Genomic DNA, 16,054 nt, shown 5'->3' with positions numbered 1-16,054 from the left:
GCTGTAGGCTAAAGTATATAAAAAGGCAGACTAAAATGCAGAGAACCTACATAACTAATGAAATGTGTCTGACCATAGCACAATACAGTAGTAATACATGACAAGGTTTAGTGTACACTACCTGTCACTAATGAACTGTATTGGTTATTACTTTCTTTTAATGCAAAGAGTGGAAACCATTTTCAACAAATGTTTGCTGTTGACATGTTTCTACTCTTGCTATTCGTGACAAGCTCTCACTACAATCCATCAAAGATCAACACGATGATGATTTCTTGTGTTTGCTGTTATCTTGTGATTAGTCTTGCGTAGCCAGACAACTATTCCACAATCTCTGAATGCTATATCGGAAACATTTGAAAATTGTGGGAGGCAACAGTCTGGCCATGCGAGACTATCTTGTGATCTAACTATAGGTGATAGCAGTAGGTTTTTTTCCCGTATGTGTTACAGATTATATATATAGCTTTAGCTCTCTCTCTACCTCTCACACATGCACGCACACACGCACGCACGCGCGCACACACACACACACACACACACACACACACACACACACACACACACACACACACACACACACACACACACACACACACACACACACACACACACACACACAAACTAACACACACATGCGTGCACACACACACACACTCACACACACACACACACACACACACACACACACACACACACACACACACACACACACACACACACACACACACAAACAAACACATGACATACACAGTATATAAAGGTTAAAAAGGCAGACTCAAATGCAGAGAACCTACATAACTAAAGAAATGTGTCTGAACATAGCACAAGCACAACATATACAGTAGTAATACATGACAAGGTTTAGGTTGTGTTTAGACTGATGCAAGGTTCTTGATTTACCAATGATCCTAGATTGATGTGTTTACCTTGCTTACTGTCGCTCTGGATAAAGAAGGTCTGCTAAATGTGTACATTGTAATTGCTCCACAGCCTGTCACTAATACACTGAAATATGGTTATTAGATTATTTCAAAGAGTTTCAACAAATGTCCAACTCTTGCAATTCATGACAAGCTCTCACTAAAAACCATGAAACATCAACACGATGATGATTTCCTGTGTTTGCTGTTATCTTGTGATCTAACTATAGGTTATGGCATTAGTTATTTTTTCCGGATATACAGATTCTATATATAGCTCTAGCTCTAGCTCTCTCTCTCACACACACACACACACACATACACACACACACACACACACACACACACACACACACACACACACACACACACACACACACACACACACACACACACACACACACACACACACACACACACACACACACACACACACACACACACACACACACACACACACACACACACACACACACACAAACAAACACACTCACACGTTATATGTTTCATAGATTATTATCAGGAAACTCACATGAGTTCTGCGGTTCTGCTGTTGAACTTGATGATTTACCAGCAGTCTGAGTGAAGAGGAAGGACGTGTCCCATTTTAAACACATTTTATCCTATTATTGTATCAACCTCGAAACAACCTATTTACAACTTACTAGCATACTGTGTAAGTTTAATATTTTATTAGACAACTAAACGAGCATTTTTAATTACACTTTTTATTTTAAATTCAGACACAATATTGCACTAAGACTGAGTACAATGACATGGGTAAAGATAGAGAGCACTGCTGTCGTGATCTGGTTAAATTATATTAATAATATGTCCTCTTATTATTATTATCCACCAGTTAAGGTGTTTTAGTTCCTCTGAAGCCTTCAACTGAGATGAGAAGCCTAACTATGAATGTTAGAGGAGCAACAAGTGGATTTGTGCTCTTCCTTTTGACTGTACCAGGTATTGTACATTTATATTCAATATGTCTTTATTCAGAGAATGGTGAACTGATAAAAGACATGATTATCAGTGTGGTTTATTGTTAGATCACTGAAACCTTCTGAATAGTGACTGTTGTAGGATCTTAAATCAGGTCTCTTTATCTGAATACCGTTTGTTTGTTTGTTTGTTTGTTTGTTTATGATTACAAAGGATCCCTATTAGCTGATGCCATGTCAGACAGCTAGTTCTCCTGGGTTCCACCATACATGACACTTTACTCCATCATTAGGAGTATTAAAAAGTAGAGGTCTAGAGGTTTCTGACTATTGTACCACTGCACTGCTATTTAAAAAACAACAAACTTCTTTTTTTGTAACTGTTTATATACATACATATAGAACACAAATATGTGTAAGCCTATATCATAAAGTAACACCATTTTTATTTGGAACCATGTTGATTTTCACCACAAATAAACACATCAACCTGTATAAATGAGGCATCAACTAGACACCCCTGCTGTATAAAGACCTTTAACTGTTTAACCTTTAACTCTAAACACATAACTTACACACACTAGCTGTATCATGTTCTTAACCTAATTATCTAGGAATTATTATATTTTAAATAGAGATGTCCCATAGAAGATTTGTTTGTTTGTCTCTCACAGTGACATCTCAGACAGTTTAGATTTGATTTGGATAAAAAATACCAGATGAGTTGGGGGAAGCCTCAGGATCTGGGCTATCGAAGGTCAGGTGGATAGTACAAGGTCAAATATTAGCTTGTGATCTAGCTCAGGCAGCTATACTAGAGAGGTTTACTGTACATGCACGTGCTAACCACTACAGTATGTGGGTGATCTAACTGTGATGTGTCAAGCAGCTGAACTAACTGGTGGTTTATTTAAGCTCACCTCATTCTGCTGTTGCTCCTCTGGCTGTCACTGATGGTTGATATGTGTTGCTTTTCTCCCACCACCACCCACTAGTGGTCTCTGCTTCCCCTGTTTCCAGTTGTCTTCTAAGGTGCTGCGTAGTATGTAGCAGAGCCTGAATGTCACGATCAAATATAATATTTGTGTGTATTTATGTACATCATAATTTAAATGTTTTTCAATCTATTTTTCAATCTGACTGAATTTATATCTTCATTCTCTACTACTTTGGAGTGTTTGGTCTGTGTGTACAGTGTAAAGTATCATGGTGAAAGTTCAATGACAATGCTGCAGGTCAACACTTGGTGTCCAAGGCCTCATTATTCAAAACGATCTATCTTGGTACTTTGTCTCATTGACTAATAATGGGGGCCACTAACAAGCAAAGAAACATCTGCTGTCATCTAATAACTTTGTGATTATGATTATGATACAGTATGTTTTGTTTTACAGTGATACAGGGTCAAGATGGCTGGAGAGCAACCTATAACTATGACCCTTATAGAAGTATGTGCGCCATTAAGGGATCAACTGTGCAAATAAGCTGCACCTATTACCTACCAAACGCAGGTTACGAAGTCACAGAAGGTTTCTGGTATACTAAACGGGAGGATAATGAACCTGTGGATCTGAAACAGAACTCGCAGTATGCAGATCGTGTGGAGGACCATTGTGACCATGACCATGAGCACAGGAAATGCACTCTGACCATTAGAGACATAAGAGACACTGATTCAACAAAATACATGTTTGGATTAATAACAAACAAACCAGATGGGAGTGGGATATATACTGGTCGCTATGGAGTCAAATTAACTGTCACAGGTAACCTTTTCATGGCGAGTAGTTTACCTGGTACACTTCTGACTGTCACAAGCAGTGTTGAACTTGTTGAACACACAACAAAGTAAATGTAATAATTTATTGTGATGACAGTCATCATTTTGTGTTTTATTTATTTATTCATGGCACTCTCTAGACCTGCGGCTGACGATGAGTCCTACCACAGTGACAAAAGGACAGATGGTGTCACTGACCTGTAACGACAACTGTCAATGGCCTGACTACCCCTCCTACATCTGGTACCAGAATGGACAGGCTCTAAAAGAGACAAAACAGAAGTATGAGACTCTATACTCAGTCAGCAGTCAGGATGCAGGAGCCTACTCCTGTGCTCTCAAAGGTCAAGAAGATCTCATCCTCAGAAGTAATGAAGAAACTCTCACCGTCGGATGTGAGTAGATTTTTGTTAACTTGCGCTGTTCATGAATCTCAAATTACAGATGTATTCTTGTTTGTGACTGTGTCCTGATAAAAGTAGTCCGCCCACACTGACTTCACCTCTGAATTGACTTTATATAATATAAACAAAAATAATTGACAAGAAAAAAGATGGTTGACAAGATGAAAAAATGTAAAGTCAATGCAGAGGTGAAATCAGTGGATGCAGGACTCCTTTTTCATTTTTATGGACGTGCTGTTTGGGCCTTTGGATTCCCTGCACCACAAGAGAGTCAAGCAACTTGGTGTGTGTGTTGTTCTCAACTTAACTCATTGAGTGCCATTAACGTGTTTCACGTGTTTTAGCGCTATGGTGCAACGTGCCATTAACGTGTTTCACGTGTTTTTGAAAAAAAAATTAAAACTAATTCCTGAACCCAAGATATCATTATCTGAAGAGCAGCTCCATCCACTCCTTGTTTAACTTATAACTGAAAAAGGCTGTATCTCGCTTCCTAAGCACTTTTGTTTTACTAAAATTTAAATTTTAATAAAAATGGTAATGGCCAGAAATAGATATTAATAATTATGGCACTCAATGAGTTAATGTGTCCTGATATTCAAAATACAAATTAATACAAAAGACTGTATATTTTCTCAGCTTGAATTTAATTTGAGCCCTACACAACAATTAATTTTAGAATTCATCAATGTAATGTAATCATCTACTGATTATACACATCTTTTACCTCTTCGTCCAAGAATGATTAATTAGCTCTTCCTGAAAAATAAAAATGTCTTGGCCAGGCAGAGAGATATATTGCGATCGCTTGTGTGTGTGTGAGTTGGGGGTATATGGATCTGTGGTATTGAAGGTCAAGGTCACAGATAGTGTGATAGACAACTTATGCAAATGACGTGTAGCTTAGCTTGTGAGCTAGTTCAGGCAGCTATACTCTAGAACAGGGGTCCTCAACAGGCGGACCGCGGTCCATGACCGGACCGCGGGACACCTCTCTGTGGACCCTGGGAAAATTATAATTTAAAAAAACCGAAATAAAGTAACAAAAACGGGGGAAAAAGTACCCGAATCCGCCAAAATCCGCGAAAAAAACGCGCGTGCATGTGCGGACACTAGCCTTATTCAAAAACGTATTTGTGGACCTTCAAGATTTGTTGTTGAGGACCCCTGCTCTAGAAGTTTTCACTCACATGCAGCACTGTGGTTTATGTAACTGTGATGTGTCAAGCAGCTCATAATCTGAAATATGTATCGTCCACAAAGCGAATTTGCATTGAACTGAGACAGGAGTTTTGTGTTTGAGAGTGTACAGGTGTTTGTGGTCTGTGTGTGTGTACAATATAATGGTGAAAGTTCAATGACAGACAAACACTTGTTTTGAGAAGTCCAAGGCCTCATTATCCAACACCATCTTGGTACTAAGATCCTGTTAGTCTCATTGACTAATGATAGGGGCCTCTAGCAAGCAAAGAAATCTGCTTCTTAACTGCACCGTACTGTGCTGTTTTGTTAAAGAGCTGGTGCCATGTTTTTGCACTTTTTCTGTTTTTCATGTGTCTATGAGGTTGATAGAACTTCATTAAGCCCCCCGGTGGTGTTTTTATGGTGTTTTATGTCTTCTCTGACTATTTGGAGTTTCTTCCTGGAGGCTGAAACCTTGAGGGTCAAACGTGCCAATAGAGAAACAGCGCTTTAGTGACATCACAAAGCCATACCCTCCCCCTCATTATCATAACACAACAGGTGTTGCATGAGGAGGAGGAGGGACTAGGACAGGTGGGTGGTGCTAAGGTGGTGGAGGAGGTGCTAAGGTGAGAACCAGGTATACTTAATGAACTGGTGGGTGTGTCTACATAAAAACTACATTTTAACACTTACTGTACACTTTATTTTTGTTGAAAAAAATCCTTAAATAATAATAATACCTTATTATCAGGTTTTAGGGTTGAAAAATATCATGGCACTCCATCTTTAATGCGTTGTTCATTAATATATATTGCCTCTCAAATAAACAAATAAAGTATATCATGTCCTCTAATGACTTTATGATTGTGTTTATGATGTGTTCTGTGTTACAGCTAAATGGGAAGTAATCTGCAACTCTCATGATGTGTGCTCCAGTAGAGGATCAACTGTGCACATTTACTGCTCCTACAGTTACCCATCTGATAAGGATTATAAAGTCACAAACAGTTTCTGGTTTATTCAATCAGCTACTGATGGACCTGTGAATCTGAAACAGGACTCTGAGTATGCAGATCGTGTGCAGTACCATTGTGATGAACTGGACCGCAGTTGTACCCTGACCATTAGAGACCTGAGAGACACTGATTCAGCAGTATACAGGTTTAGGTTCATAACAAACGTACCAGGAGGGAAATATATTGGTCCACCTGTCACGTTGGTTGTCAAAGGTAACTTTTTAATGTGGGAGTAGTTTACTTTGGACAATTCTGACTGTCACAGGTACAGAAACACACAGATTAATACATTAATTCATCTATTGTGACTCGAATGATCATGATTTTTATTATTTTTTTATTTATGGCATCCTCTAGACTACTGTGAGGAGGAAACTGTCAACGGCAATTGTGAGTAGGTTTTTGTTAAGTTGTGATGCTTATGTTTTGTCTCAAAACAACAAAACATTGCTGGCCCACAATAAGCTGCCTGGTAGTGATGAGCGGGCCGACCCGTAACCCGCGGGTCAACCCGCGGCGCGGGTGGTCAAGTCAGGATTTCAGAGGCAATTATGCGGGCTGCGGGTGAGCGGGTCAGCCGCTCTCACACGCAAAAAAAAAAAAAAGAACTATTTTGAACAACATGCTTGTTTATTTAGCCCATGACAATGTTGTGCTACTGTAGACATTTAAAGCGACTTTGGGTACTTAAAAGAGCATATAAATCGTATATTTTTTTTCCCACCGCGGGTCGCAGGGCGGGTTGAGCCATAGATTTATATATGGGTTCGCGGGGTGGGTTGAGGCGGGTTGGGTTCTGTGGCGGGGCGGGGAGGGGCGGGTCATGAAAAAACCCGACCCGCACATCACTACTGCCTGGCCATGCGGAGACATGCATGTGCTCCGACTCCTCCGAGGAGCACATTTTTCTAGTTTGAATCTCAAATAACACATTTATCTGGTTTGTGACATGTGCCCTGATACTCAGCATACAAATTAATAAAAAGACTGTAGGTTAGTTTCTCAACTAGCCCCAACTGTGATCTCCCCCTTCACTTTAGCGGTCGGTCACTCAGCATTGCTTCCCAGAAACCGGGCAAAGCAGTTCCTATGGAAATAGGCAACGCTGCAGGTCAACAACTAGTGTTCTGAGAAGTCCAAGGACTCATTATCTAACAACATCTTGGTACTAAGATCCTGTTTGTCACATTGACTAATAATGTGGGCCTCTAGCAAGCAAAGAAACATCTCCTGTCTTATAATGACTTTATGATTTTGATCATGATCATGATTATGATATGTTCTGCGTTACAGATGACTGGGGAGTAACCTACAACTATCATCATGTGTGCGCCATTAAGAAAGAAACTGTGAAAATAAGCTGCACTTACATCTACCCGCCCAGTATCCCATCCAATTCATATTATCCTTATCAATATCAACGTGATGTCAAAGTCAACATCATAAACAGTTTTTGGTTCACTAAATGGGCGTCTAAAGGACCTCTGGATCTGTACCAGGACTCTCAGTACGCAGGTCGTGTGGAGTACCAATGTGTCCAACCAGGCGGCAGCTGTACCCTGACCATTAGAGACCTGAGAGAGACTGATTCAGCAGATTACATGTTCAGGTTCATAACCAACATACGAGAAGGGAAATATTCTGGTAAACCTGTCACGTTGGTTGTCACAGGTAACTTTTTCATTGGTCGTTTTTTTTTCATAATTAATCTATTGTGACTGCAATCATCATTTTATTTTGAATTGTTCCTATTTATGGCACCCTCTAGGCCTGCGTGTGACGATGACTACTTCCACAGCGATAGAAGGACAGAATGTGACATTGACCTGTAACACCAACTGTAATCTGAATGACAACCCCACCTACATCTGGTACCAGAATGGGCAAAACCACACAGAGAGCCAACAGAACTATGTGGTTGTAGGTCCAGTCAGCAGTCAGCATGCAGGAAACTACTCCTGTGCTGTCAAAGGTCTTGAGGATGTCACAGCTCCAGAAGAAACTCTCACTGTCAGATGTGAGTAGATTCATGTTAAGTTGTGCTGTTCATGTATTGAATCTGAAATCATAGTTTTATTTGGCTTGTTGTGACTGTGTCCTGATACTCAGCAAACAAATGAATAAAGACTGTGATTAGTTTAGATAGACACAAAATTGGTCCTGCGTGGGAAATACAGTCGCCAGAAGCAGCACAGCAGTTAAGATATACAGTTACAGGGTAAGAGAAGTAGCTACAACAGCAAGATACAGCAGGTTAAAAACAATCACACAAAAAAGAAACAGCATAACAATAGTATAAAACAGTATTATACACCCTCTACAAAAAGCTGCATTATGCAGGACCAAATAAATTATAAGAATACATTAATTGATTGATTGCATATTTCATTAATTTCATTGAACACCTACCTCATCAATGACAAAATACAGCTGAAAAGTGAGTTTAGTTTATTAACACATCCTCAATGCCTATATCATGTTCCTTCATCAGTCTGAAAGTTTAAAACATTTACAAGATGCTTTTGTTATTGTTTTAGAACAAGAATTTAAATTAAATGTAACAAAGGTTATTTTGTGCTCAATACTAACTGCCCAACCCAGAGTGTAACGCATTTGAATGCCTTGAGCTTCAAGTACAATTCCTCTCTTTGTTTGAGCTGAAGGCAGGCAGGTGTCTGCTGGAAAACACATTTTAACATGAAGTTGACTATCAAATCCAACTATTACTGTAACTTTCTTTTTTATATATATATATCTTTTTGTCCTCATATTCTTTGCATAGAGTGCAAAAATGCAAGTGCTGTCAAAATATGAGTTTATTTCATAAGCCTGTGTGCAGTACATTACTGGGTAACAGGATAGGTGGGCACCTTGGTGTAATTTTTTCCAAAATGTTAAAAAGGGGTAAAAGTATTTGTAAAATGTCTTTAAGTAAAGTATAGATGATTAGAACATGCTTAAACATTCGACAATTTAGGTCTAATATTTCTACAATTGCTACAAATTGCTACACAACCTGTATATCTAGTCATTTTGGGGCATAAACAAGATGTTGAAGGATAAAATTAAGTCTGATAATGATGTACCGTGCATGTTCACATCATGTTATAGGGTTATGCTATAACAATGTAGATGGGAGTGTGTATTTTACATGGGTAGGCACGTGCTGGGAGGCCAGGGCCGAGCTCATGCCTCCTTCAATGCATGAGAGCCAACTGACCTTCTTGTCACCTGACAGAGGAGAGTTTCCCTGGTTGGACGTAGCGCGTGGAAGGAACACGTTATTCCAACCAGTTCCCTTCCCCTCCATCAGGCGCCCCGGCTGGCCAGGGGGAGGCAGTATAGTAACCAGGATTACTGCATGTTTTTGTGAGGGTACCTACCCTAGGAGACACGGGGAGAACATGCAAACTCCACACAGAAAGGCCCTTTCGCCAACCCCACCTAGGGTATGGGCACTGATGACGCGGAGGAGAGAACACGCCCCCCAGCGCCCACAGTGTCCCCTGCGGGGAGTTTCATATTAAATGTTCCACAGAATATTGTGACAATAATCATCATGATGTTTCTTTTATTTTTATTTTTATGGCACCCTCTAGGTCTGCTGGTGACGATTACTCCTTCCATAGTGACAGAAGGACAGAATGTGACGCTGACCTGTAAGACCAACTGTTCTCTGCCTATCTACCCTGTCTACATCTGGTACCACAACAGACAGGCTCTAAACCTCACAGAGAGACAACAGAACTATGTGGTTCTAGGCCCAGTCAGCAGTCACCATGCAGGAGAATACTCCTGTGATGTCAAAGATGGTCGCAGAGACCAAGGTCCACATCCCACAGAAACTCTCACCATCAGATGTGAGTAGAATTTGCATGTCTGTAATTACAATTAACCCAGGAAATGGAGAAAAAAAACACTTTCAATGGACACCACTTTCACAAAAATGGCAGATCTACAGGCTCACAACTCGTCTTGATACAACGCGTTGTGAGCTTGTAGATCAGTCATTTTCACTACTTCTGCACAACACTTTTGTATGACTAAGTTGGGCATTAATATACGAAGAATAAAAACATACGTTGAAATATGGAGATAAAAGGATTCTGCCCGACAACAGCAATATACTTTTTGTCTGGACAGACACAGATGTAAACTGCAGCTGGTTAGCGGATGCACACAACCACAATGCAGTATTCTAGTTTTAACCACATGAACCTTAGTGTCCCTATTCTGGACATGTCATATTAGCTGAACATTGGCCAAAAAAGGTGAACATTCGGGAATAGCATCATAACACAAAGCGTTGTGAGCTTGCAGATCTGATATTTTCAGTATTTGTCGTACAATCAAGTACACAGATTTAAGTGGTTAAAGTTAATCTATGTTAATATGATGTTCTGCAGATGGTCCAAAGAATGCTTCATTATCAGTGAGACCCTCAGCTGTGATAAAGGAGGGTAGTCCAGTGACTCTGACTTGTGAAAGTGATGCCAGCCCAAAAGGATCGTACACCTTTTACAAGGAGAACACAACACTGCAGGCAAAAAAAGGAAAACCTTTTAAATTCTCCTCCATCAGCTCCAATGACAGTGGGACGTATCATTGTCAATCTTCAAATGAATATGGAAACTTAACCTCATCCTTTGTTGTTATAGATGTCCAATGTAAGTACATAAAAGATTTCCACTCTACCCAAGGGCAACAGTGATATAAATTCTATGTCGACACACTGTTTTACCAAATATAGGAGCAGTATTATGAACATGTTAAAAATGTTCAGCCAACTATTTATCTGTTTCTATATACCTTGCTCTCCAGATGCCCCGAAGAATCCTTCAGTGTCTGTGAGTCTGTCTGGTGTAATAGAGCAGGGCAGTGAAGTGACTCTGACTTGCAGCAGCAGTGATGCCAACCCACCAGTGGTCAATTATACCTGGTACCGCAAGAATGACACCAAGTCAAAATATACTGGACAGAACTTCACCATCACTAGTATTCAACCTGACGACAGTGGAAATTATTCTTGCTTTGTCCAAAACAAAATAGGTGGTACGAATTCCACCTCTCTGTCTGTTGTTGTAGCAGGTAACAAATAACCAACTACTCATCATTCACCCACTTACTGTAGGCTACATACACTTGCTACTACATTTTCATCAGCAAATATGTTGAATATATGGTTTTCTCTGCCCATTTTTCAGTATTGTTAACAGATTCATAAAGTGTTGTTTGAGTCAGGCTCTCATTTACTGTCAGTGTTTTAAACTGAGTACCTGATCCCCAGTTTCATGGATAAAAATAGCTGCAGCTGCAGGAATCCCCTTAGTCGTTCTCCTCATCATAGCCGTCTTTGTCTTCCGGTGGGTCAGGTAATGAACTTTTGTTTTCCCGTTACACATGAATCCAAATTAATTTGTTAAATCACAGACTCACCTAAAATGTACTCTTTCAACAATAGGCGAAAGAGGGCCTCCAGGCAGCCACCTGACACTGTACCACCAGTGCGACCACGAAAGCCACAGTCCAGGTAGGTTATGGCCCAGGAGAGCCAAACTGTTTGACACTTACCCTAGAGGGTAGCACGGGTCTGCCCAGAAACGAGAACCGAGCCAGGTTGGATAAAAAATCTTGACTTGTCCCTCGGGCATGGGTCGGATGGTAGAGGCCTAAAGTCTGCGAAAATGTGCTCTGTCTGTCTGCAACACAGAGCAGAGCGCACGCCGCGGTGCACGAGGTGACCGACAAACGACACGGCTATTCGGCTAATCTGAATGCGACCATGGACCCAATGCTCATTTAATGCCAATTTCACCATGGCATTCAGAATGCCATGGTGAAATTGGCATCAAATGAGCATTGGGTCCATGTTCACAACTTTCCTCGGCCCGTTAGGAACTGGGGCCAGTTTTCCCCGCTCCCGCTTCGGCCCGGGTCCAGTTATCCACGGGTCCGTTTCGGACCTGGCCCAGTGCAATCTGGGAACCCATCGTCAAATAAAAGGAAAAACAGCGCCGCCAGCATTTTTCGTTTTTATTCTGAATCTGTTCTTGAGAGATTAGGTCCAGTGGGATCATTTAGAATTTTCCTCGGGTCCGTTCAGACCAGTCCAATTACCCACAGGTCAGTTTTGGTCCGAGTGCTTTTTTTGGACCTGTGCTACCCTCTAACCCTGTATACCTATTTTTGATTCTGTCTCTCTCTCTCTCTCTCTCTCTCTCTCTCTCTCTCTCTCTCTCTCTCTCTCTCTCTCTCTCTCTCCCTCAGAACAACTCTGACTCTGACTCTGACTCAGACTTTGAGATCTTCTTACCTTTGGCCAGTAGCAGCTCTGCCTCTACAGCTGAAATGGAACAGCAAGCTGATGTTGACTACTCCACCGTCCACTTCACTCGCTATAAGAAGAACCAGGAAGAGCCCTACTTTTCCATCGCCCAACCACCACAGCCGGAGGGACAGCAGGATGTCCACTACTCCAGCGTCCACTTCACTCGCTCTAAGAACCATAAAGCGCCCCTCCATTCCACTGTCCAACCACCACGGCCCCAGAGACAGAATGCCCACTATGGTGTGGTCAAATTTAAAAGGTCCAATGCTGCCCCTTGGTGAGATATCTGAGACACTACAACTGAATAAATTAGAGAGGCTGATTACACCAGACTGATATTTATTCTATTTTGATGTGTTTATTTTTTCAGAGCCAGACTCATGGATGAGGAGGATTCTAGATCTTGCAATTTTCTACGTGGAAATTTCTCATTTTATCTACTCCAAGTCCTGAATTTAGCCGACATGTGCAAAACTAACAATAAAAGGAATGCTTGACAGCTTTGATGAGTAAGTAATGTTACGAAATGCAAGGTCCTCTCCATCACTTTCCAAAAGAAGCCACCACCTGTGCCCAGTCCTCTTCGTATTCAGTGTGTATTATGTGATGTGACACTGATACAATTCTGGGAATTATGCTGCAAAAAAGACCTGCAGTGGAGCGAACAGGTTTCTGCAATAATAATAATAATAATTAAAAAAGGGAAATACATGCATACATATTTTTTTCTGCATCACCTCAAGGGAGCCAATATCCCAAAACAAGACCTTGTGGCTGTCTATACGGGACATCTGAGAGTCTCCCTGGAAGTGTCAGGATCTGTCTCCTTGGGTCCAACAATCCTGTCTCACACCCTGACAGGAAGATGCTAAATGCAATGTGTGCAAAGTGCAGCATTTCCTTGGGCGAGAGTATGATGGCTACTAAACAGCCTTTAATGTTGCATCCAAACCATAACCATAGGGGTTAGAAACCAGCTAAGATTGTAACGGTCACAAGATATACAATAGCTTTCCCAAGTTCCAAGGTGCTACATTTCTGAATGGCTTCAAAGCTGTGAACACCATTGGACATTTTCCTGCACCTACTGTATGGGTGCTTGGACTGACATGCAGTAGGACACTTTTGGCACCTTTGGGTGTGTGGACTTAAGTGCAATTACACACATACACATCACATCATGTAACGCAACATAATTTGTACATAGGCTACATAATGAAAGGACTGCAATGGAAATAAGCCGCTGGCATTTTTGAGTCTATCCATTTGATAATGGTATGACAATGTATGTCATTTTACATATGTTTTATTATCAATAAAGATGTCAAAGTCAATCTACTTAGGCCTACTGCATCTGTGTTCCTATTCCCAGTGTGTTCCAAGTCCAGTATTCTCAGTCCAGTGCACGCCCAATGGGTGCGACAGCAACCGTAATTTCAATTTACAGCCAGATTTACTGTATGTTTCAGCAAAAACTGCTGTGTGACATGCCGCTTGACAAAAACTATGTATTTTCAACTAAACAAATCTAATCATGTGAATCTTGGCCTCCATATGGGAACAGCATGGCTTCAATGTGGATCTCAGACTTCAGGTGACCGGCCTGTGACGGCAGTCATCTATTACGTCAATCGTCTAATATGACCTATCTATGACTCCAAAGCTGGTATAAAAATGAAATTCATATTTAAAAGTTAATCTAAAAAAGCTTCTTTTTTTTTGTGGAGGTACTTCTGTGGCCTAGTGGCAGTAATACCAGGCCGCAGTATGCACAAGACATTTGAGGCTGATTGCTCCAGTGGTTTGTGAGATTAACCAGACACACACACAAACAGAGAGTAGGTATCCACATTTATATTGTGTTTAGTTTACAGGATCAGTAATAATTTAGCACCCAAATATTTAAGTAACTAATTTTCCAAGGTTAGTGATACTCACAGGTATTCCACCAGAGGTAGTTCCACTGATTTTGTGCCCTGCCGTTTCAAGAGCAATATGGAAAAAATCCCTTTTTTATACTCGGCGAGTTGATCAACCTTAAGTTGATCAATTCTTTTCAAATTTTTTTATTCTCATTAAAAAGCTTGTTGTCCAATAATATGACTTAATTTTAAACCCTTTTTTTAATCAATTAGATCTTGAAAGAGATACTGTTTCTTGTTAGTTGTTAATGTGAAAGTATATATTTTATTTTCTGTTGGTTTTTGTTTGTCTTTATTTTCCTATCATGTGAACACACCTCTTTTATTTCTTGTTTTCATGTTTGTCTTTTGTTGTTTTGTCTTTGTCTTTGTTATTGTGTTCTTGCTCCCTGCCTCCCTTCCCTAAAAGGACCACAATGGAAACTGTGCTTTTATCCTTTTTGAATTAATGTTCAATTAAGGGCTCAATCAATCAATAATTTCTTCTAGACAGCTCGCCTCTGGAGCCACAACGTAAAAACTATGCAATCTGCAATAAATGTCTCATCTTTGCATACTGTAAGTGTGCTCAGAAAAATAAAATCCTCTCAAACGTAGTTTAGTGATGACTCAATGTGAGAGACCTATCCCTCCCGTCCAAACCCACAATAAGAGCATCTGATTCTGCATTTCCCAGTTCTTATTTTGTGTTATTATTGGTGTTATTAGTTGAATATGGGAATGAGCTGGGATGGGATTATGTTGTGGGACATTATGCGCGGTATTATTTTGTTTATGTACCGTAAATCAAAGCTTCAATTAAAAGAGTTGTCATGACTCCTCCTTACAAGGCAAATCCTGCCAGTCGTCAATATGAATCAAAGGATCTAAAGGCATATGAAAGAATACATTAGACATAAAAAGATTATGAGCCGTTTGGGACTCACAGTATGTACATGAGGTTAGACATAAGGTGCCAAGAAGAATATCAGTGCGTTGTACATAAGATTAACGTGCTGAGTATCAGCGACTGTGTTGTGCGCGATACCAAAAAACCTTCTTCTGATACCAATATTTTTGTGACGATTTTTGGGTATGGGACTTTTCAAAATAGTAGAAAAAATCAGTTGAAGGCTAATCACATACCGGCCATTAATACATTATAAACCATTGACAGTAAAAAGAATGGACAGCGTTATGCCACTAGACTCTACAGACCTAAATGAAGCCTATTTTTCAGCTATTTCAAAATCTTTCTATATCGCGTCATATCCTACGCAACCGGAAATTAATGCTATTGGTTGGGTAGCTTGCCAATCAAGAGCATATCATGGTGATTGAAAGAAGACTTTAAACTAGCGACTGGAAATATAGTATTTGTGACAATGTTTATTAAGGTAATAAAATCAAGTCTAAAGTTCGGCAAAAACCCATCCACTTGCATTGAGAGTTATTTCTTCTGACACCAGCAGGGGTAAAAGAGAAACTACAGGCCATTCATATGAACTGTCACTTCCTATATAGACTCAATTTCAAAGGCGGATGCTTGGCGCTTGTTATAAACGCAAATAAG

The 16,054-nt window shown here is 40.4% G+C and overlaps 1 protein-coding gene across 1 annotated transcript; it reads left to right on the top strand.

The window, feature by feature from the left end:
- Positions 1 to 3,801: 3,801 nt before the first annotated feature.
- LOC308096299 (vascular cell adhesion protein 1-like) lies at positions 3,802 to 13,033 on the top strand (the record flags this gene model as incomplete). The annotated part of the gene is made up of 11 exons (XM_080443687.1): positions 3,802 to 4,042; positions 6,130 to 6,465; positions 7,732 to 7,923; positions 8,021 to 8,269; positions 9,852 to 10,112; positions 10,659 to 10,919; positions 11,074 to 11,340; positions 11,540 to 11,624; positions 11,714 to 11,782; positions 12,520 to 12,857; positions 12,951 to 13,033. 11 exons carry the CDS (start codon positions 3,802 to 3,804, stop codon positions 13,031 to 13,033), a joined length of 2,382 nt encoding a protein of 793 aa, XP_080299813.1.
- Positions 13,034 to 16,054: the final 3,021 nt, after the last annotated feature.

Source organism: Gymnoscopelus braueri, assembly GCF_963280865.1.
Source record: "Gymnoscopelus braueri genome assembly, chromosome: 2".
NCBI classification, from domain to species: Eukaryota; Metazoa; Chordata; class Actinopteri; order Myctophiformes; family Myctophidae; genus Gymnoscopelus; species Gymnoscopelus braueri.
Note: the sequence above shows the minus strand (reverse complement) of the source record. Positions and strands in the feature narration are given on the sequence as shown.